Here is a 22,638-nt window from a genome sequence, read left to right as displayed (position 1 = left end):
CATAAACTTTCTGAACTTTCAGGGCAGAGTGAAAGTGTCTCCTGATAGCCCACCCCTTCAATAAAGTATCCCCAGCAACACTCTTTCTGTCTCTACTGCAGCAGTCTGCATTAAGCTCCAGTGTCAAATAGTGGACTGAAAAGGGAATATCATTTTTAACCACTTGCCCTCCTGAGGATTTACCCCCCTTAATGACCAGGCCTCTTTTTGCTACTCGGCGCTGGACTAATTCAACTGATAATTGCGCAGTCATGCAATGCTGCTTCCAAACAAAATTTACGTCCTTTTTTTCACACAAATAGAACTTTCTTTCGGTGGTATTTGATCACCTGTGCGCTTTTTATTTTTCACGCTATAAACAAAAAAAGACCAAAAATTTTGAAGAAAAACTATATTTTTTACTTTCAGCTATAAAAAATATATAGTAAACTCAAAGTTAGTTATAAATTTAGGCCAAAATGTATTCTGCTACATGTTTTTGGTAAAAAAAATCCCAATAAGTGTATATTGATTGCTTTGTTTGAAAGTTATAGCGTCTACAAACTATGGTATAGATACTGTAATTTACGCCATTTTTTTGCTATACAGAGCTGCGCTAGTTTAACGAACAATTGCGCGGTCATGCAATACGGTAAAGAAATGAAATTTACATCCTTTTTTTTTTCCCACGAATTGAGCTTTCTTTCAGTGGTATTTGATCACATGTGCGTTTTTTATTTTTTGCGCTATAAAAAAAAAAGGCTGACAATTTTGAGGAAAAAAAACAATATTTTGGACTTTTTGCTATAAAACATGTCCAGTAAAAAAAAATTTAAAAATCAAATTTAGTCATAAATTTCTGCAAAATTGCATTCTGCGACATGTCTTTGCTACAAAAAAAACCCAATACATGTAAATTAATTGGTTTACGTGAAAGTTATAGCGTTTACAAATGGCGGGAAAAATACTGGGATTTTTAATTTTTTTTATACTAATAATGGCGGCGATCAGCGACTTATGGCGGGACTGCGGCGGACATTCTGACACTGGGGGGTAACTGACTTGGGGTCACTGACATCCCCAGTGACACCAATACAGTGATCAGTGCAAAAAAAAAACACTGACACTGTACTAATGGCACTGGGGAGGAAGGGGTTAACTTTATTATACAGTGAAAGGGTTAACTGTGTGAGGGGAGTGTTTTACTAGGGGGCAGGGGGGGGTGTACTGCAGGGAACACCGCTGATCGGGACAGATAAACTCTTCTGTCCCGATCAGCGTGTCAGGAGCTGTCAGGGAACTGACAGAAAGCACAGCTACTGCAGCTGTGCTCTCTGTCACTGATTGCCTCTAATCGCCGGGACATAGCCGGTAACAACCGGCTGTGACCCGGCGACTGACATCCGCGGTCGTGATCGGCGGGACAGGTAGGGCGGCGGCTCGCTTCGCACACGTGTGCGCGCCCCCTACCTGTTTTAAAAACACACGTTTTAAAACGTGGTTTTGCCCAGCCATGCCGCCCTGCCGCCGTATTTCTACAGTGGCTGGGCGGTATGTGGTTAATAACAGTACATTGCAGTATGGCTTGTGTTGCAATTGTATATGCTATTTTTTTTTAAATTTGCAATATTTTTTTCCCTTGAAAGTGGAGTACCCATTAAGTATGTTTATTGTCAAGTCATTATTGGAGGTGTTTTTCTTTGCTTCTTTATTAAGAGACTCTTGTGATAGAAGGTAATTCACTTCTTTTGGAAATTCTCCTAAATGGTAATATTAGTAGGATGCATTTGTTAAAGCGATTATGAAAAATGAACAATGGGAAAGCGTAATATAGGGGGCTTTTGGATTGATTCGGTTTATAAATGTACTAATTTATCTTGTTACACTGGGCTACTGATTTGGTGAGGACTTGGAAAAGGAGATTTGTTTGATTTGATCAAACCGTTAAAGCAGTTTGTATGTTTTTTTTAAAAATGTAATATAGTGAAAAAGGGTTCAGAACATAAATTAGGTAATACACTAATATTTGGAAACTGTTATGATGCAATTTTAGTTAAAGAAGTCACCTCAGTTTGCATACTGAAAGTTTTCTCTCCAAGAAAAAGGAATTGCTTCTCTCCTGTGGACTACATGCTCTTTCAGGAATTTATCAAATATCCATTGTGTGTTAGGAAGGATTTGTTTCACTGGCAAAGATTTTTTTGCCTCATTCTGAATAAACTGGAGTTTGTACAGATGTTTGATTTTTTTTTTCACCACAGGAGCTATATATGTGTGTAATTAACAGCTCCTGACATTTCTATTGCTAATACACATTTCATGCGGTTAAAACAAACCCTGAGAGCTGATTCCCACATGTGCGGTGCAGAATGAAGCTCAGGTTCCACAGCTAATTGATACAGTAGTTATTCACAGGTTCATGTCAGGTTTACATCCGGTTCAGGACAGGATTAGCTCAGGATCTTATCTTCACACATATAGAAACGTTTAGAAACGGTTCCTATAGAAATCAATAGCCTGTAATCTGCACCTGAACTGGACCACACTGCTTAGAAATTGGACAGGACTTTTTCTAAGACTGCACTGAATCCACACTGCCAGTGCATCGGACATATGTGAACAGGCACCATAGGAAGTAATGTTCTTTCACATGTCATGCAGATTGGATGCGGTTCAAACCACATCCAGTCAGCATATACACCCTGTTCCAAATTATTATGCAAATTATATTTTTCTCATTTACCTAAGTAATTGATGTAAAGAACAAAATAACAGTCAGCATAATTCTCATGTTATCAACTATTAAGAGTACAATTCAAATTTTATTGAACAAACCTCCTAATGATAACAGTATTTTTTTTAAACATAAAAAAACTTCCAATGCACTGTTCCAAATTATTACGCACAGTAAGTTTCAAAACACTTTATAGGTTGTAAAGAACTGAAAATTGTCATTTGTTGTGTTTGCAGCATATTTACTGATATCAAAAGCTATTTCGATAAAACTTTTAACAACATTTTAACTTTTTAAACATTTTAACAGGTCATGTTGCATTTTAACATAGGACCCCTTATTTGATAGCAGCTTCACAAGTCTTGCATCCATTGAACTTTTTGAGTTTTTGGACAGTTTCTGCTTGACTTCGTTTGCAAGATGTCAGAATAGCCTCCCAGAGCTGCTGTTTGGATGTAAACTGCCTCCCACCCTCATAGATCTTTTGCTTGAGAATGCTCCAAAGGTTCTCAATAGGATTGAGGTCAGGGGAGGATGGAGGCCACACCATGACTTTCTCTCCTTTTATCCCCATAGCAGCCATTGATGTAGAGGTATTCTTTGCAGCATGAGATGGTGCATTGTCATGCATGAAGATGATTTTATTACGGAAAGCATAGTTCTTCCTTCTGTACCAGGGAGAAAGTGGTCAGTCATAAACTCCACATACCTTGCAGAGGTAATCTTTACACCTTCGGGGACCCTAAAGGGGCTGACCAGCTCTGTTCCCATGATTCCGGCCCAAAACATGACTCCACCACTGCCTTGCTGACGTCGCAGCTTTGTTGGAACAGGGTAGCCGTCCACCAACCATCCACTACTCCTTCCATCTGGACCATCCAGGGTTGCACGGCACTCATCAGTGAACAGGACTGTTTGAAAATTAGTCTTCATGTATTTTTCTGCCCAATGCAGCCGTTTCTGCCTGTGAACATTGGTTAGTGGTGGCCGAATAGAAGGTTTATGCACAGCTGCAAGACTCTGGAGGACTTTACACCTTGATGTCCGTGGGACTCCAGAGGCACCAGCAGCTTCAAATATCTGTTTGCTGCTATGTAATGGTATTTTAGCAGCTGCTCTCTTGATCTGATGCATGGATCTGGCAGAAATCTTCCTCAATGTGCCTTTATCTGCACGAACACGTCTGTGCTCTGAATCAGCCAGAAATCTCTTAACAGTGCGATGATCACGCTTGGGTTTTTGTGAAATATCTAATGTTTTCATACCTCGTCCAAGGCATTGAACTATTTCACTCTTTTTGGCAGCAGAGAGATCCTTTTTCTCCCCCATATTGCTTGAAAATGGTGCTCTGCTTAATAATGTGGAACACCCTCCTTTAGTAGTTTTTCCTTAAATTGGGCTCACCTGCCAATCTAATTATCACAGGTGTCCGAGATTGTTTTCAGCGATCAAAAGAGCCCTGACACACAATGCCATCCATGAGTTAAACTGAAAAACAAAATATTTAATCTTTGTCACACTTAAATAGAATTTGCATAATAATTTAGAACAGGGTGTATGTGAATGGACACTCACTCTTCTTTTGAAGACTGCATATTCTGGGTTCTCCCCCTCCCTTTAACACATTTGAAAATGTAAAAAAAACTTTGGGAGATCGCAAGTACCTTTTCTACAAAAGTGTTTGCTCCCACTTCCTTATCTCTTGCCTAGATGAGGAGGACATTTGTTAGGTCTGCCTCCAGGTTCTTGTGATACATCGGCACTGTCCGCTCCAGTGAGCGCATGCACAGTGGGGAGCCAGCTTTGACTTATGAGGAGGTTGCAATTGGCTCCTGAACCAAGATGGCTGTGCAGGACCTAAGACAGCAATGAAAATAATTGGGTTGTACAAAAACAGGGCTCAGCTCCATGGGGGCTGGTAAGCACTTGTTTTTTTAGAAGTCAGTAGCTAGAGTACTTGTAGCTGCTGACTTTTTTACTTTTTGAATACGTAACTGAAGTTCATCATTGGGTATATATGCCTTTATCATGAATTTGTATTAATTTTTAATGATTGTTTTGTTACCATTGGCAGCAAATCTAATCTGTTATCAGCACTTTGTATTTGTTAATTTATTGTGTCAAATACTGGTTAACCACAATATTTTTTCAAGATATATTCCTGTGTATGCACCTATTTAGAGTATTGTTTATCTTTTTAACGTCATGCATTTCCTATCACTTATGATTGTTTGATAATAAGATAAAAATAGGTGCAGCGCTTAAAATGTAGTCCTGGTAAATGTACAGTAATTAGCTCATAAAAAAGATGACCGTCCACACTAAATATAAGAGCTCAGAGATGATTTATAATATTCCCAAAGTCGTCACTTTTATAGAGTCGGTGAGAGGCAGGATATGTATAAAATGCGCACTCACCGGACGCGCAAAGGTATTGCGCAATGTGTCAATAAGTGGAGGTCTGCCAGGGGGTCCCTTTCAGGATGCAAATGGATTCAGCCTGGGATGGATGAAAATCGTCTGGATGGATATTCAAATCGGAGGTCCACTTTAAGGACACGGATGCAGCCTCTTCAGTACAATGAGATAATCACCAGGGGGAGCTCTGGGGGATTAAGTGCTCAGTACAGAGCAAGAGATGGAAATACCCACAGTGTAGTACTTTCAAATATCTAATGAAGGAAATAAAAAGTAGTAACAGGGTATCCTCATACATTGGTGCCATGCAGCCAGACGTCTTGTGTGCTATTTTTATAGTGTAAAAATGGCGTCTGCCTATTAACGGATGCCATTTTGCCAAAGACCGGAGCGTCCATTTAAAGGGAGCTTCCCGCAGATTCTTTTTCAACTTATTACGTTTTAATTATGCACTCATATTTGTTATCACTATTACTTAACCACTTGCCATCCGCCTGCTGTTTATAAACGGCAGGATGCTGGCACTCCAGGGGCAGGTTGCTGTTCATAAACGGCACCCGCCATTTCTAACTGTGCACGCTCCCTGGGAGGGCGCAGCACCGCGATCCGGTGCCCGCTGTGTCCTCCGGATACAGTGAAACACCGATTGTTGGACGGGACCTCTCCCGATCATGTGATCACCGATTGGCCAATCAGTGATCACATGCAAAGTAGTAAGCAAGATATCACTTGTGACATCATTGCTTACTACATGTGAAATCTGTGAATGATCACAAAGGTCACATGGTACAAGGCTATTCACAACAGCCTTGTACCATGTGACAAGCTGTGACCAATCACAGCTCACTCAGTAGTTCTCAATGGCTGCAAGAATGCAGACAGAGAAAAAGAGAAATGATTGCTTTTACATCCTATATAGGTGTAACAGCAATCACTGTAAAAAAAAAAAAAAAAAAAAATCTTCATCACCCCCCACAAGTAGTACAGTGTCACCATGGTGACACTGTACTGCTAGGGTGACAGTATGTAAAAAAACAAAAACCCAAAAAAACAAAAACCCATAAATAATATAAAAAAATAAAATAAAAATGTTTACAAATTATAATTTTTGGTTATAAACTAATTTGGCTTATTTTTTTTTACTAAAAAGATAACAGAATACATTTCGGCCAAGATTTATGATGAAAGATTATTTATTTGCAAAATTTTATAAGAAAAACACTTTTTTAAAAACATTTTTGGACTTTTTCATTTACATAGCAAAAAAAAATAAAAATTTCAGTGGTGAATAAATACAACCAAAAGAAAGCTTTATCTGTCTCAGAAAAATGGTAAAAAATTCATATGGGTACAGTGTTGCATGACCGCGCAATTGTCATTCAAAGTGTGATAGCGCTGAAAGCTGAAAATTGGCCTGGACAGGAAGGGGGTAAAAGTGTCCGGACAGGAAGTGGTTAATATTGATTTATTAATATCATCACTAACAAGTATTTATTATTCAATATTCCTTCAGTTTTACACTATGTAATGTTTTAGCGCTGCACTGTTTTCTATTTTAAAATTATTCAAGTACACGGGTATTTCCTTAGGTATCTAGTTATAGAAGCGGGGCCAGTCCAGGAGCCCCTTAGGATTCGCCACCATGTGCCAGAGTAAGAATGCTGGCTGGTGATTGTTGGAGAAGGAAAATGCAAAAGGAAAAACGAGGCAAACCTTCAGTGAATGGGTACTGATGCTGTACTGGGTTTTAATGGAGTATGTAGACAAAAGAGCATTTTTCGGAGGAAATTGCCTTCTTTGATTTCTTTTGTTTGCTGCTGTTTTGAACAAAACACACATGAACTTTCTAACACTTTTTTTTCATCTGATTAAGCTATACATAAATGTGTTCGAAACTAGTATTACAGGAGCTTATTGTGTACAGCATTTTATTGAAATAGGACCAAGGTATATTGAAATATTGTTTGAAAAGAATGTGAGATTCATTTATACCTGTCAAGAACAAATTATGCCGGCTGCCATTCCTGACCTTTTTGTTTTAAAAAAGTATATTTTTTCCAGGCTGTCATGTTGAGGCTTTGGCTTTAACTCTTTATAGTGTCATAGACCATGAGCAAGTATGGATATAGGAATCCTAATATAATTTTACATCAGAAACTAACTAGGTCTACTACTTAAAATAACTAGCCAGCAAATTAGCATTTTTAAAAGAAAACCAGAAATGGCACCCTCTAACAGGTGCACTTTAAGTACAGTTTGAAATTCTGGCAGAGAGCCATCGCCACATCATAGATATAGACATACAGGTGACCCAAAATTCCTAATGCAGTACGCAGGGCAAGTAGGCTTGATGGAAGATGCCAGAACGTCTTACATTTAGGGTATCAACTTTATTGAAGCTGATAACAAAGTTACATTTAAGTTCAATGATTATGGTCAAGTTATTAGTATAGATGATGTACTTGGTTAGTCCCATGGATGATATTCCAGGACAAATCTATTGGAATCTATCTATTGTAAACCGACAACTAGGTTCCACTAATTGCAATAAGTTAACAAATGTTAAGCAATACAGTAACTTTATGTTTATATGCAATAACTGTACAAGACAGAATTAAAAAAGAAAAGAAAAGGAAACTGGATCTTTTTAAATACAGGTGTATAAACTGTATATATGTCAAATATTGCCAAAGTACATACTTATTAGCTATTAATAAAAGTAAGGACTTCGTCCAATGGGCAGTCAGCACGTAGTAGTGGTAAAGCATGGCATCGCCATTTAAACAGTACATTTTAAAGTAAATTGTTTTCCAAAACTGATTCTGTGGATACATTATAATTTCAAGACCAGTGAGCTGTAGTTAGAAAATATTACCTATGGTTCAAAGTACTTTGATTTCTGTTGCTTCTCTTTTCAGATCTAATTTGCAATCCACTGCTGGCCACGTTCCCCGGACTAATGGAGCAGCCTGATATCATGGATGCTTTGAGGGTAAGTGCAAAGGACTGATTGCCACAAAATATATTATGCATCAAAAAAATATCAGATTAACTAGGGGGAAATTTGTCAATGTTAGTAATTCAGTAATTGAACATGAAATACATTTTTTGATACAGGACTGAAACGGTGGAATGCTGACCTCTCCTCTACTGGTGATGATAATCACCTTCCCCATGACAATCCTTAACTGTTTCACCCAGCAAATGGGTTTTCTAGTGTTGAAACGTGGAAACAACAAATTCTGCAACCCTTATACTGTTTCCTCATACTGTTACTGTGGTGATGCTACTGATGTCAAGTTCAAGGTGCAGAATTTACATCAGGGCTCTGCTTGTCCATATTTGAACTCACCATAATACAGGGCTGCAGCAAGCAAAAATGCTCAAAGACAGAGCAGCATAGGGTAGCGAGAAGTTGGGGACAGGGACAATTCTGTGTTTTTTTTTCTACTTTTGGTCATGTTACCTGACTTGATATCATTTAGATAAACATACCATGAGAGAAATTGATGACACATTTCTGTACATGGCAATTCACTGGCTGTTATGTTGACCTACTAATTTTAATATTTCGCGAGTCTCTGATCTTTAAAAAGTATGCTGATCAGAAAATACAGAAGAGACCTTATCTGCATGGATTTGTTCAGGTCAGGGATTTGAAACAAAAGGTTCAGCCTGGCAGAAAGGGAACTAACATTTTTAGCATTTGCAAATTTGTTTTAAGGAGCCATAGGACCTTGCATTGGTCTTCCATGGAGTAGGGGTCAAGTCACAGGTGCAGAGATCTAGTTCTAATACCACTCCCAGTGAGTATACCAGAAGGAAGCAGCTGTTTTGTGTGGCATGTGTGGGCATGGATGAATGTCTGAGAGAAATGTTGACTAATTTCTGAAGCATTTTATGTCTGAAATGCAGCAATTCCATGTGTTTTCTTCCTTTGTAAACCCCCCAGAACAGGAAGTCTGCCCCCTTGATGACTTCTTTTTGCTATCTTCTTATTTGGGCAGCACATCTTGGGCCTGGAGTGGGTTTTGTTAAAAGAAAAATGTATATTAACATTTTGACTTAGTTTTACTAACCCCAGGACCCTGCATTCACTATATCTGGTCTCCAACAGTACACAGAACATGGAAATGCAATTCTGTTAGTAAATATAAACTGCTAAATTCCTTTTCTCATCAGCAGTTAGAGCAGTCTTGTAACTTCTATCAGTGTCCAGCCAAGCACTGGTAAAAGCTTGTAAGAGGAGTTTTCTTTAGGAGGATGCAGAACCCCTGACCTCTGTCTTGGCAGTGCTGATTGCCCCTGTGCTGACCACATGCACTCTCCCAAGATAAAAAAAAAACCTCTAGCAATACACACCAAATTGAGCTTGTGCAGTGTCTCTACATGATATATCTTATCAGGAGAGGTACACTGGAAGAAGAGGAGGATGAGAGAAGTCAGGATCAAAAATCCTTTTTACACAGAGGATTACCTCCTTAGGTTCCACAGTGAGTATAACAAGCATGCTTTACTGCATATACAGACTGATTTCACTGTTGTGGGTTTAGTAACACTTTAAATATCTCGTCACAAAGACAAGAAGTAACTCAAGTGTTGAAAGCTTATGTAAATCTTTAAATTCAGCCTGCGAAAGAGGAATTAAAAACTACTGAAACCATACAAATACATAAATGAGCCACAGATCAAAAATAGATAAGAGTCCGAGAGAGTTTTAATGTTTGGTTAACAAAGTTATATAAAAACATCAAACGTTTTTTTGGGTGCAACACTACTCCCCCTTCCTCAGGGCTCAACTTGGATGGACTCAGAAAACAATGACTTCATAAATCTATATTAGAACCAGTACTGAGCTCTCCTCGTGGAGGAAAAACTTGACAGCAGTTGCTGAGCAGCGATGGAGGGTCTTATGAAGGGGTAGTGGTGTTACCCCCTAAAACACATTAAAAACAGGTGTTTTTAATATGACTTTTTTACCAACAATTTAAATTGTCTTGAACTCTTTTCAATTTTGGTCAGGCTATTGTGCTTGTTTAAAGTTTTCCTTCATCTGACTATACTTGCAAGTCTAAAAGTTCCCAGTACCTCTGTATCAGTGAAAAAAGCAAACAAAAAAAGAAGTGCACAACAGTCAAACATACTAGCACACAAATATATACATCAAAGAATTTTTAACCACCTGCTGTGCTCAATTTTTATAATGCTAGCTCACCCTATATATCAATAATATGAAATGTGTTATACATTATATATGAAATATCAGTGTATATGCAAATATAATGTTTCCAAAGCATTCAAAGAAAACAAACTTGTTGATAGAACAATAAATGTGCATCAAAAGGTTCTTGCCCCTTTATAAACCCTCCAGAGCTTGAGAAAGGGGCAGGAATGCCCCAAAACATGTCTTCTCTGACATCATCACACCATTCTGGTGTCCTGCTCCTGCTCTCCCGTTCTCCATGCGGTCCACAGTGGCCCTTCTGGTTCCTGGCAAGAAACTATGTGCATGAGTAAGTGCCTGGACTGTGGAAAGGCTGCAATCTAGTGGAATTCCATTACATGCTTTTCACACTGTGAGTGCATTATATCATTGTTTTTATGAGACCTGATAAACTACTATGCTTACTCGGTGGGACTGTTTCTCTTTCCTAGTCTTTTACATACATGTCAGTCTACTTTGGATTGAGACTTTCTCTTCTCCCGGACAGCACTATATGATTGAGTGGCTAGCAAGAAGTGCTTGTGTTTGTTACCTACATACAGTATGTGAGTGCATTTTATTTTGAATAACGAGTTTTATTATTGCGGTGAGCACTATGATTTGCATTTTATTTTGAGAGGAAAAGAGAAAGATCCCCTGGCTGTTTGAGCCATTGTGATATAAAGGTTAAGCTGGGCTTTATGGTTCCACTGAGTAGCATTTTGGGCAATATACATAGCTTTATGGATCTGTCCAAGTGGTGTCTTTGGGTCCTGAAGCCTGACATACACTGCTAAAAAAATTAAAAGAACATCTATATCTATACTGTAATGGACAGGGTAAAATGTTAGGAACGTAAGGATGCCCCATCGTTTGATGGAAATGAAAGTTATCAACCTACAGAGGACTGAATTCAATGACACCCCGAAAGTGAAAAAATGATGTGTCAGACTAGTTTATTTTGCTCAAATTTCATTGCAGCAACTTAAAATGGTACTCGGTACTTTGTATGGCCCCACTTGCTTGTATGCATGCCTGACAACGTTGGGGCATGCTCCTAATGAGACGATGGATGGTGTCCAGGGCTATTTCCTCCCAGATCTGGACCAGGGCATCACTGAGCTCCTGGACAGTCTGAGGTACAACCTGGCTGTGTTGAATGGACTGATACATGCCAGAGGTGTTCTATTCGATTTAGGCCAGGCGAGCTTGGGGGCCATTCAGTGGTATCAATTCCTTCATCCTCCAGAAACTTCCTGCATACTCTTGCCACATGAGGCCGGGCATTGCCGTGCACCAGGAGTAACCCAGGACCCACTGCACCTGCGTAGGGTCTGACAATGGGTCCAATAATTTCATCACGATACCTAAAGGCATTCAGGGTGCCATTTTCTAGCCTTTAGAGGTCTGTGCATCCCTCAATGGATATGTCTCGCCAGACTATCACTGACCCACCACCAAAACGGTCATGCTGAACGATGTTACAGGCAGCAGAACGTTCTCCATGGCTTCTCCAGACCCTTTTACGTCAGTCACATGCTCTCAGGGTGAACCTGCTCTCATCTGTGAACAACATGGGGTGCCAGTAGCGGACCTGACAATTCTGGTGTTCATTGGCAAATGCCAATCGAGCTCTATGGTGTCGGGCAAGGGGCACAGGGCCCACTAGACGTCGGGCCCTCAGGGCACCCTCAGTTTCTGATTGGTCAGAGATATTCACACCAGTGGCCTGCTGGAGGTCATTTTGTACAGCTCTGGCAGTGCCCATCCTGTTAAGGAATTTCTGTGGTCCTTTCCAGCTCTCCTAGAGTAACTGCCTGTCTCCTGGAATCTCCTCCATGCTCTTGAGACTGTGCTGGGAGACACAGCAAACCTTCTGGCAATGGCATGTAATGATGCGCCATCCTGGAGGCACTAGACTGCCTGTGTAACCTCTGTAGGATCCAGGTATCGCCTCATGCTACCAGTAGTGACACTGACCCTAGCCAAATGCAAAACTAGTGAAAAAGAGTCAGAAAAGATGAGTAGGGAAAAAAATGTCAGTGGCCTCCACCTGTAAAACCATTCCTGTTTTGGGGTCATTTCATTGTTGCCCATCAAGTGCACCTGTTAATTTCATTAACGCCAAAGCAGCTGAAACTGATTATCAACCCCACTCTGCTACTTAACTGACCAGATCAATATCCTAGCAGTTTAATTGACTTGATGCTATATTCTGATTAAAAAGTGTTCCTTTGATTTTTTTGAGCAGTGTATATGTGTGATTTTGACCTTTGTAGTGAAGGTGAGAAGTAGAGGTGAGGTTTTACCTTTAAGGGGCTAGGGGAGGCTTTTCTGTGGTGCAGCACAAATACCACATAAAGTGGACTCTGCAAAGCTTTGGGACTGTTTACTCATTTTTTTTTTATTCACTTTTGATGCACACTAACTGATCTATCAATGAGTTTGTTTTGTTTGGATGTTTTGGAAATATGTGTATATTGACTGATATTTTATACATAATTTATACCACATTTCATATTAATGATACACAGGGTGAGCTAGCAATATACAAATTGAGTACAGCACATGTTTAAAATACATCTTTTGAGTATGTTGCTTTGGAGTCCGAAACTACTGAAGCCAGTGGTAAATTCTAACAGTCGGATGACTAATATTTCCATAATGACCTCAACAATGGCAGCTGCCATATTAGGAAATAACATTGTATCAGTAAGATGCCTATAAATGTTTCCTTTCATACTTGAGCTTCTTTTTGCTCTGTTTTCCAATTTAATGTACTTTGGTATTTAGGCTAAATTATTATTTGCAGTGTAGTATCAGGCAGTAAAGCAGACATCTGCATTCCGAATAAGGGCAGATGTGCAGGCCCGGAAGGAGTGGGTGTTTAATTATGATAAAGTTAATATATTCAGCCCGCCCTGCAAAACCAATCCTCAGTGAAAGTACGAAGGCTGTATTATTAGAACATCGAGAAATATAGAAGCTCCCGTATGACTTGTTTGTGGAGTCCTATGATAAATTTATGACACGCTGTATAATTAACTTCTATATTTTCGTGACAAAATCAATGTTCAGCAATTGGTTTCCATAAACCTGTTCAACATCTCACTGTTCTCTAGTACTAAGCAGATTTCAGTGCATATTTTTTTGTTTGATGTATAATAATTACATCTCCCTGTGATGTTTAAAGGCTGGAGAAAGACTATAATCTGGCTACTTTAAAAAGGTTTTATCAATCAAATCAGGAGAAGAAATAACATTTTGGATTTTTCTGAAAGTGTACTATGTAGCTTTGACTAAAGTTCAATAATGTCCTTGCTATGAGTAAAGGCAATTTACGTATGGTACCTCGTGAAGCCTGACTGGGAACTCCCCGGAGATTGCTAAAGGAGGCCCAGCAATTACTGTTCACTTTCACCATCACAGGAGTGAACTCTCAAGCTCTAAGCTCAGAGCTACTGTATCATGGGAAAGAGAGCGAGCATGTGTGGGGATTTGAATAAGAGAGAGAGCTCACTCCTTTGATGGTGAAGGTGAATGGGCATCTCTTAGCAGCATCTCTTAGCAACATCCTGGGAGTTTTCCAGTCAGGCTTCTTCATGAGAAAAAAAACCTGCCAATAATTTTTTGCATGGCAGTTCTGCCGACCAACTCATCAGCCACAAAACCCTAAGCATGTGCCCTGATAAGAAGGCCAGGCTAGAAATTTGCTGAATTGAATCCTTAAGAGCATCAACCACAAAACATAAAGCATGTGGAACATCCACCAAATCCTCGGCCAAGTATTCCCCCTGCACTGATGGTTTTCCAAGCATTCACTTGACATCGTCAGAAAGACTCTGGCAAATGCCAATAGCTGCCACTGCTGGCTGTGCGATGTGCGGCAGAACCTGCCACGGAGAAGGAGGCCTTAAGGAGAGAGTTAGCTTCTTATCCGCTGGATCTTTGAAAACCTAGACATTCCCCACAGGACATGTTACAGATTTGTTCATGGATGAAACAGCTGCATCTGCTACAGGTAAACCCCATTTCTTAACAAACTTCTCTTCCATGGGGTACAAAAAGATAACCTCTTTGGTGGAACAAAAACCCTGTCTGGGTGATCCCAGTGAGCATACGTAATTTGCTCCAGAAGAGGATGCGCCGGAAAGGCCTGAGTACTCTGTGGAGGCTTCAAAGAGCCCAGAGAAAAATAAGTAACCTCTGAGGTTTCTATCGGAGGTAGCCTGAATCCAGATTGCACCATATAAGTGATGTCCTGGACTAATAATCTCTGAGCCTGGGAGGCAGAGACTGGCTGCTTTTCCTCAGGCTGTAACCCCCCCAGACAGAGACTCTACTGTCTGACCTTCCTCCAGTTCTTCCTTCTCCTGAGGTTCCAACCACTTCTGCAGGATTGGTGTTTCTAGTGACAGGGATCTCTTCCGCTTCTTAGTCCCCTGAGAAGCTGATGCAATCATCCCAGTGATCTTATCCTCTAACCCTGCTGAAGTAAGATCATCCTTGGTTACATATGCCGAGGCAGATGCCCCAGTAGTAGCCACAATGCCAGATAAACGTAGTGGCTCAGACTGCCCAGTTGCTTCTGGCCTCTCAGGAGAGGATATTACAGTGGATATTCGGCTAGGTTCCTCAGGTCCTGGCGGTGACATATTTGTGCCCTTTCCTGCTGTACCTCCCCAACTCTGCTTTCTGGAAGACATGACTTCAGATAGCAAAAAAACACTTGCACCTCCACTAGTAAACACAGATCACAAGATACAGCTATGCAAGTAGTGTGCTGAAGAAAAATACTCAATGCAAATTGCTGACCTAATGAGCCACCAAAGGCGGCTTCTGACTGACAAACGCTTCCCCCTCAGGGGAATACTCACATGCCTCACTGAATAGCCTGTTCTGTGTCCTGGCCACAGGTATCCCTAAGCGGCAGCAGCCCACGTGTGCCCATGCCTCCTGATAAATATGGCAGACTTACATTTCCGGACACTACTGAGCATGCGATCCTTGTGCGTGTGCATGCCCCCTGAACGCGCACAAACCCCGCCATGCATGCGCCCTACTTCCGATGCCCAGCCGCTCTTCCTCTAGTAGCTCAAGACAGAACAAGAAGCAAGCATACCCCGGGAAAAAATGCCGTGAGCAATCCCACTGGTGGAAACCCAGTCAAACAACAATACCTCTCCTTTTCTCTCCAAATTTCAGCTTAGTTGTTCCTCTTTTTTTACAGAGAAAAAAAGGAGATCTCTTACCAGTCCCGCCGCGGGTCCCTAACTCCCACCAGGCTCCAACCTTCTCCCATAACGGCGGGTATTGTCATACAAACGTTCAAGGACTTGGTCCCCATAATGTGGGGACACTTCTTTGGACCTGTATAGCACCCCACTGGAAAAAGCCTTGGTCAGATTTAAAACTGCACAGGGTTCCATCTGTGCTGGGTCCAGTGCTGTAAGACTGCATTACAGGCAAAACCCGAGGATTCTTCTCCTTATCCAGCGAGGCTCGGGTACCATCTATTTTCTCTCACAGCTTTCCGAATGGATCTGATTAAAGTCCATGATTCTCGATGGAACCGTACTAGATCTTGGGTATACTCCAAGAGCACAAGCAACACTCTCAGTGACCTTCCACCTTACAGACACTAGCGAAAAAACGGAACTGCTTCCTATGTAGAAGGGGTTATATAGGGTAAGACCTCCTCTCCGATTGGTTGGCCAGTGTCCATTCACCTATAGGTGGCCTATAACCCACATAGTCATGAATGGCCTGTTCTGTGTCCCGTGATGTACAATAAAAAAAATAACATTCTGTCTGAGATCCAAATGCCAGATGTGAACAGGGCCTTTAATGATATTAAAAATTATGTTTACATTTCAGTCTGCAAACCATTTTACTGTTCCAAAACTGTTCTTGCAAGTGTTCTGTTCACTGTAAAAGCTTCCTATTGTGCATGATACTATACTGTGAAACACTAAGTGACCAATTATTGTAACAAGCATGTTAAACAGCATATAAAATCTATAGCATGTAACATTTCTGCTATTTGCAGTAATTACTTTCATTTAAAAGGGACTACTGACTCATGGCTTGTTGTTAATATGCACATTAAATCGTGATTGCATTCAGAACTACAGATATAAAAATCAGCTATAGATATGTTTTTTTTAACGTATCTATATAAGAAACACACATTTTAAAAATATTTCGTATGCCACCTGAATGGTTTTAAATTTAAGTGTATCAGTGGTTAAAATTTTAAATCATATATTCATTTCTACATTGTATTTCAGTTATTTCTAGCCTACTCCTGATAATCCGAATGATCTTGAAGTTTGCAAACTTACTTGGCAAATATCTGCAAACAGTTATTTACCTAAATTCTGATACATATTCACTGTGAGTACGCACTGCTGTGTCACACATTTCACAGAGCCTGCCTACTGAACTACCGAGGTGTTAAGAGAAGGAGTTTCAGGAGTCAGTACGGGGATCACTGCTTGCAGGCGACTTCATGGCAATGTACCATGATATGTAGTCCTTGGAAACTGAAAGTAAACCGCAGAGAAAACGCTGCAAAGCATGCAGGGAATCCAGTAAATTGTGGAACGAGATGGCCAGCATACAGGCAGAACTCACACATAAAATGAGATTTGTCAAGTAAGCTTATATTGGATTGCCAAACTGACTATTGTTTGTATTGCTATTACAATTCTGATATTTTAATATAAAAGTGTTTACTGTAGAATTCCTTTAAAGCCTAATGTATTATTTGGTTGTCCAGAGGAGTTCCTCTTCCCTGGCTTCATTTATAAAGACTGTTAAGACCTTGTCCTTTTTCTTTTCATTGTTTAATTGATTTCTGAACATACAGATACAGAATGTACACATGTTGGCAAATGTGCATATGAACATTTTAAGACTTTTCATTAAATATTGTATATTATCATCATTATATTATATATTTATTAGTTTTGTTTCCTTTTCAGAGTGGATGAGCTGAGAAGCAGAACTCTTTGAAGAGAGCAGAAAAGGTAGGTTTTCTCATTATTATTACTATTTAATGGTATCAATTCGACTTTTTTCAGCAAAATGTTGCAAAACACAGTTATGTTGTCCAAAGCATTATTTAGGTTGCTGCATTTTTTCCTTAACAAAGTGACCCATAAGGGTCATATGCCACTCCTTATTTTGTTTATATGCTACATAATACGTAAAAGAAAGTGTTTTAAAGGATGGAAAAGTTTTGAGACAAGTAGGAATAAGGTAATGGTTTCTGTACATTTGAGGTAAAACTAAAGACTTTTTAAAAACCCTGGATAGAATGGTGAGGATTTAGAACCACTGTCAGAACCACTGTGTTCCCTTTATGACAATTCACTCTTTCTTGTGCCCTGATCACCTTTGTCTTTGGGTATGGAAGTGATGGTAAATCCAAACTCAAGAGGGAACTTCCCTAATGTTTAATAGATGTCCTCTCACTTCCTGATGTGTATATGGAAAACCCTCTTTTTGTGGTATTTTAAAGGCGCAGACAAAGTCAATAGAAGCAATCAATTTGTAAAAGCTTATATAGAACCATATTTTATTTTACACAAAATATTAAAATTCACATAGACATATAAAGTATGACGGTTATTATTATTATTATACAGGATTTATATAGCGCCAACAGTTTGCGCAGCGCTTTACAATATAAAGGAGACAGTACAATTACAATACATTTCAGTACAGAAGGAATGTGAGGGCCCTGATCGTGGAGCTTACAATCTAAATGAAGAGTTCAGGTGATACAAAAGGTGATAGCTGCGGGGGATGATCTGGCGGAGGTGATTCAAGTACAGTTCTTAGGTGGAGGTGGGGTAGGCTTCCCTGAAGAAGTGAGCTTTCAAAGATCGCCTAAAGGCAGACAGGGTGGGGGAGACCGGACATGCTGTGGTAGGGAGTCCCAGAGGATGGGAGAGGCTCTGGAGAAGTCCTGGACGCGAGCGTGGGAGGAGGTGATGAGGGAGCTAGAGAGGAGGATATCATGGGAGGAGCGGAGTGGGCGATTTGGGCGGTATCTGTGGATGAGGTTGGCGATGTAGCTAGGGGCAGTGTTGTGGATGGCTTTGTAAGCTGTGGTTAGTATTTTGAATTTTATACGTTGGGTTAGTGGAAGCCAGTGGAGGGATTGGCAGAGACGGGCAGCAATCGCTGATCGGTTGGTAAGGTGTATGAGTCTAGCAGCAGCATTCATAATAGACTGAAGGGGGGATAGCCTGTGTAATGGTAGACCAGTGAGGAGGGAGTTGCAGTAATCGAGGCGGGATATAACCAAGGCGTGAATAAGTTGTTTTGTGGTGTCGTTGGTCAGAAAGGGGCAGATTTCGGAAATGTTTCGGAGGTTGAGGCGGCAGGATTTAGCCAGTGAGTGGATGTGGGGCCCAAAAGAGCGGTTAGAGTCTAGGATTACGCCTAACACCCTGGCATGAGGGGAAGGACCAATGGTTGTGCTGTTGATCTTAATGGTGAAGTCATGAGTGGGGGATTGGGGGGGGGGGAGGAAATATTACAAGCTCAGTTTTTGAAAGATTGAGTTTAAGGTAGTGATGTGACATCCATGCTGATATGTCGCTTAGTAGATTTGAGATACGTGAGGAGATTGAAGGGGTGAGCTGGGGAGTGGAGAGATAGATCTGGGTGTCATCAGCATAGAGGTGGTATTGGAAGCCATGGAAGGTTATCAGTTGGCCCAGGAAGGAAGTATAGAGAGAGAAAAGGAGGGGCCCAAGGACAGAACCTTGGGGTACCCCAACAGAAAGAGGAAGTGGAGCGGAGGAGGAGGAGTTGTATGTGACACTGAAAGTGCACCGAGAAAGGTAAGAGGAGAACCAGGAGAGAGCAGAGTTATACATTACATATCTATTACGATAAATGCACAGGTAAAGGAGATGACATTCAATCATGCGAGCACTTGATGCGTTTCAAGACAGCAAACAATCTCTTCTTCAGAAGTGCCTAGATAGAGCATGATGCCTATAACAGGTGTACCTCGGTTTACAAATGCCTCGGTAAACGTAATTTTCGGTTTATGAGTGAAAATAATGCCTCGGTTTACGAATTGTGTACGAATTTTTTTCGCAATATGAAGTGTATGTCGATGCTGATTTTTAAATGCAATTGCCAGCTTTTTTTTTTCTTCACTATAGCTGTCACTTTCACAGGATACTTTGTTTCTTATATCTCAGGAAAAAAACTAAAAGGAAACATTGTTTCTTTTAACTCGGGGACATAACCTAAAAGGAAACGTTCTTTATTTTAGCTGGGGGGAAAGTGACAGTTGATTCTCTGAGCTATAGAGAAGAAAAAAAAAAGCTGGTAATTACATTTAAAAACTGGCACTGACCTATAGTGACAGTGATTTTTTATTTTTTTACTTTTTTCTGACCTCCGGGAACGGATTAATTGGTTTTCAATGCATTCCTATGGGAATCCGCGTTTCGGTTAATTAATTTTTCGCAATGCGAAACGTCCCGGAGAACGCATTAAATTGTAAACCGAGGTACACCTGTATGTGTATATATATATAAATATATATATATATTGCCTTATATCTCCATTGAAGGTTATAGTTAGAGATGAGCGAAGAAATGAAAAATTCGATTCGACTGATTCGGCGAATTCGTGGACAATATTCGATTCGAGTCGAATAAATTCGCTGTGAATTTAACTTAAAAAAGGGTGTTTCTAGGCTTCAGAGAGACTTAATATTAGTGCAGAACACTGTACCTTTAATTTAAATGCCCTTGGAGTCTGCTGGGGAAGAGAAATAATACTGTCTGTCAGTATGACATGCAGATGAGTGCCGTCGATCTTAGAATCACTGCACACTTCACTCCTTTGGCCAGTCACGGGGCCAAAACCAGTGTTTGGAGCCACAGTGTGGCGGTGGAGGCAGCAGCAATGGGAGGCCATACAGCAACCTATGACAAAATGGAAACCAGCAGGAGCGTGAGGAGACCTGAAAGTGGCACATGGCAGAGTGGGAGCAATGGGAGGCGGTACAGGGACCCAGGTCACACTATGGGCCCAGCAGCAGCGTGACCAGGCGGTACGGGGGCCCATGGCCGATATGGGGCTTGGTGGCACCTATGGAAGGCCTGTAATCTGCCAGCAACCTATGACAAAATGGACAACCGCAGGAGTGTGAGGAGATTTCAAAGTGGCACATGGCAGAGTGGAAGCAATGGAAGGCCGTACAGGGACCCAGGTCACACTGTGGGACCAGCATCAGCGTGAACAGGCGGTACGGGGGCCCATGGCCGATTTGACCTCATTCATCCCATAGTCCTGCCGACTCACGAATAGCGTGGCCTCCTCAAAGGGCCTGAGCAAGCGCAGGTGTCACACATGAGCTGCCAATGGCTGACATCTAAGTTACACAGGGAGTACCTTTATCCGCTTTTAACATCAGGAAATCTGTGATGGCCTTTAGCTGTTCGTAAAGGCGGTCTAACATATGTAGGGTTGAATTCCACCTTGTTGCAACGTCACAGCATGAGGAGTCGGTACGGGGGCCCATGGCAGATTACATGTCTGGCAGCAGCTATGTGAGGCCCGTAATCTGCCTGCACCCTATGTCAAAAAATTTAACACACCAGCAGTGTGAAGAGACCTGAAAGTGGCACATGGCAGCAGAGTGTGGCGATGGAGACAGCAGCAATGGGAGGCCGTACAGGGACCCATGAGAGACTCTGGACTTGGCAGCAGCATGAGGAGGCGGTATATAGGGGCCCATGGCAGATTAGGGGCCTGGCAGCAGCTATGTGAGGCCCGTAATCTGCCTGCACCCTATGTCAAAAAATTTAACACACCAGCAGTGTGAAGAGACCTGAAAGTGGCACATGGCAGCAGAGTGTGGCGATGGAGACAGCAGCAATGGGAGGCCATACAGGGACCCATGACAGACTCTGGACTTGGCAGCAGCATGAGGAGGCGGTATATAGGGGCCCATGGCAGATTAGGGGCCTGGCAGCAGCTATGTGAGGCCCGTAATCTGCCTGCACCCTATGTCAAAAAATGTAACACACCAGCAGTGTGTGAGGAGACCTGAAAGTGGCACATGGCAGAGTGTGGCGATGGAGACAGCAGCAATGGGAGGCCGTACAGGGACCCATGAGAGACTCTGGACCTGGCAGCAGCATGAGGAAGCGGTATATAGGGGCCTATGGCAGATTAGGGGCCTGGCAGCAGCTATAGGAGGCCCATAATCTGCCAGCACCCTATGTCAAAAAATTCTACACACCAGCAGTGTGAGGAGACCTGAAAGTGGCACATGGCAGCAGAGTGTGGCGATGGAGACAGCAGCAATGGGAGGCCGTACAGGGACCCATGACAGACTCTAGACTTGGCAGCAGCATGAGGAGGCGGTATATAGGGGCCCATGGCAGATTAGGGGCCTGGCAGCAGCTATGTGAGGCCCGTAATCTGCCTGCACCCTATGTCAAAAAATTTAACACACCAGCAGTGTGAAGAGACCTGAAAGTGGCACATGGCAGCAGAGTGTGGCGATGGAGACAGCAGCAATGGGAGGCCATACAGGGACCCATGAGAGACTCTGGACTTGGCAGCAGCATGAGGAGGCGGTATATAGGGGCCCATGGCAGATTAGGGGCCTGGCAGCAGCTATGTGAGGCCCGTAATCTGCCTGCACCCTATGTCAAAAAATTTAACACACCAGCAGTGTGAAGAGACCTGAAAGTGGCACATGGCAGCAGAGTGTGGCGATGGAGACAGCAGCAATGGGAGGCCATACAGGGACCCATGACAGACTCTGGACTTGGCAGCAGCATGAGGAGGCGGTATATAGGGGCCCATGGCAGATTAGGGGCCTGGCAGCAGCTATGTGAGGCCCGTAATCTGCCTGCACCCTATGTCAAAAAATTTAACACACCAGCAGTGTGAAGAGACCTGAAAGTGGCACATGGCAGCAGAGTGTGGCGATGGAGACAGCAGCAATGGGAGGCCATACAGGGACCCATGACAGACTCTGGACTTGGCAGCAGCATGAGGAGGCGGTATATAGGGGCCCATGGCAGATTAGGGGCCTGGCAGCAGCTATGTGAGGCCCGTAATCTGCCTGCACCCTATGTCAAAAAATTTAACACACCAGCAGTGTGAAGAGACCTGAAAGTGGCACATGGCAGCAGAGTGTGGCGATGGAGACAGCAGCAATGGGAGGCCGTACAGGGACCCATGAGAGACTCTAGACTTGGCAGCAGCATGAGGAGGCGGTATATAGGGGCCCATGGCAGATTAGGGGCCT

The 22,638-nt window shown here is 41.9% G+C and overlaps 1 protein-coding gene across 1 annotated transcript in view; it reads left to right on the top strand.

The window, feature by feature from the left end:
- Nucleotides 1-22,638, top strand: part of NPHP1 (nephrocystin 1) — a 136,743-nt gene that overhangs the window by 95,865 nt on the left and 18,240 nt on the right. Inside the window, exons 19-20 of the mRNA XM_089686505.1 lie at nucleotides 8,050-8,123; nucleotides 17,321-17,365. Coding sequence (XP_089542631.1) covers nucleotides 8,050-8,123; nucleotides 17,321-17,329 — 83 coding nt within the window. The 3' untranslated portion in view covers nucleotides 17,330-17,365. The remainder of the gene's footprint in view (nucleotides 1-8,049; nucleotides 8,124-17,320; nucleotides 17,366-22,638) is intronic.

This window comes from Staurois parvus, unplaced genomic scaffold, assembly GCF_062004578.1.
Source record: "Staurois parvus isolate SC_StPar_1 unplaced genomic scaffold, SC_StPar_1.0 ptg000401l, whole genome shotgun sequence".
In the NCBI taxonomy this organism is placed as follows: domain Eukaryota; kingdom Metazoa; phylum Chordata; class Amphibia; order Anura; family Ranidae; genus Staurois; species Staurois parvus.
The sequence above is the reverse complement of the archived record's forward strand: the minus strand, read 5'-3'. Positions and strand labels throughout refer to the sequence as shown.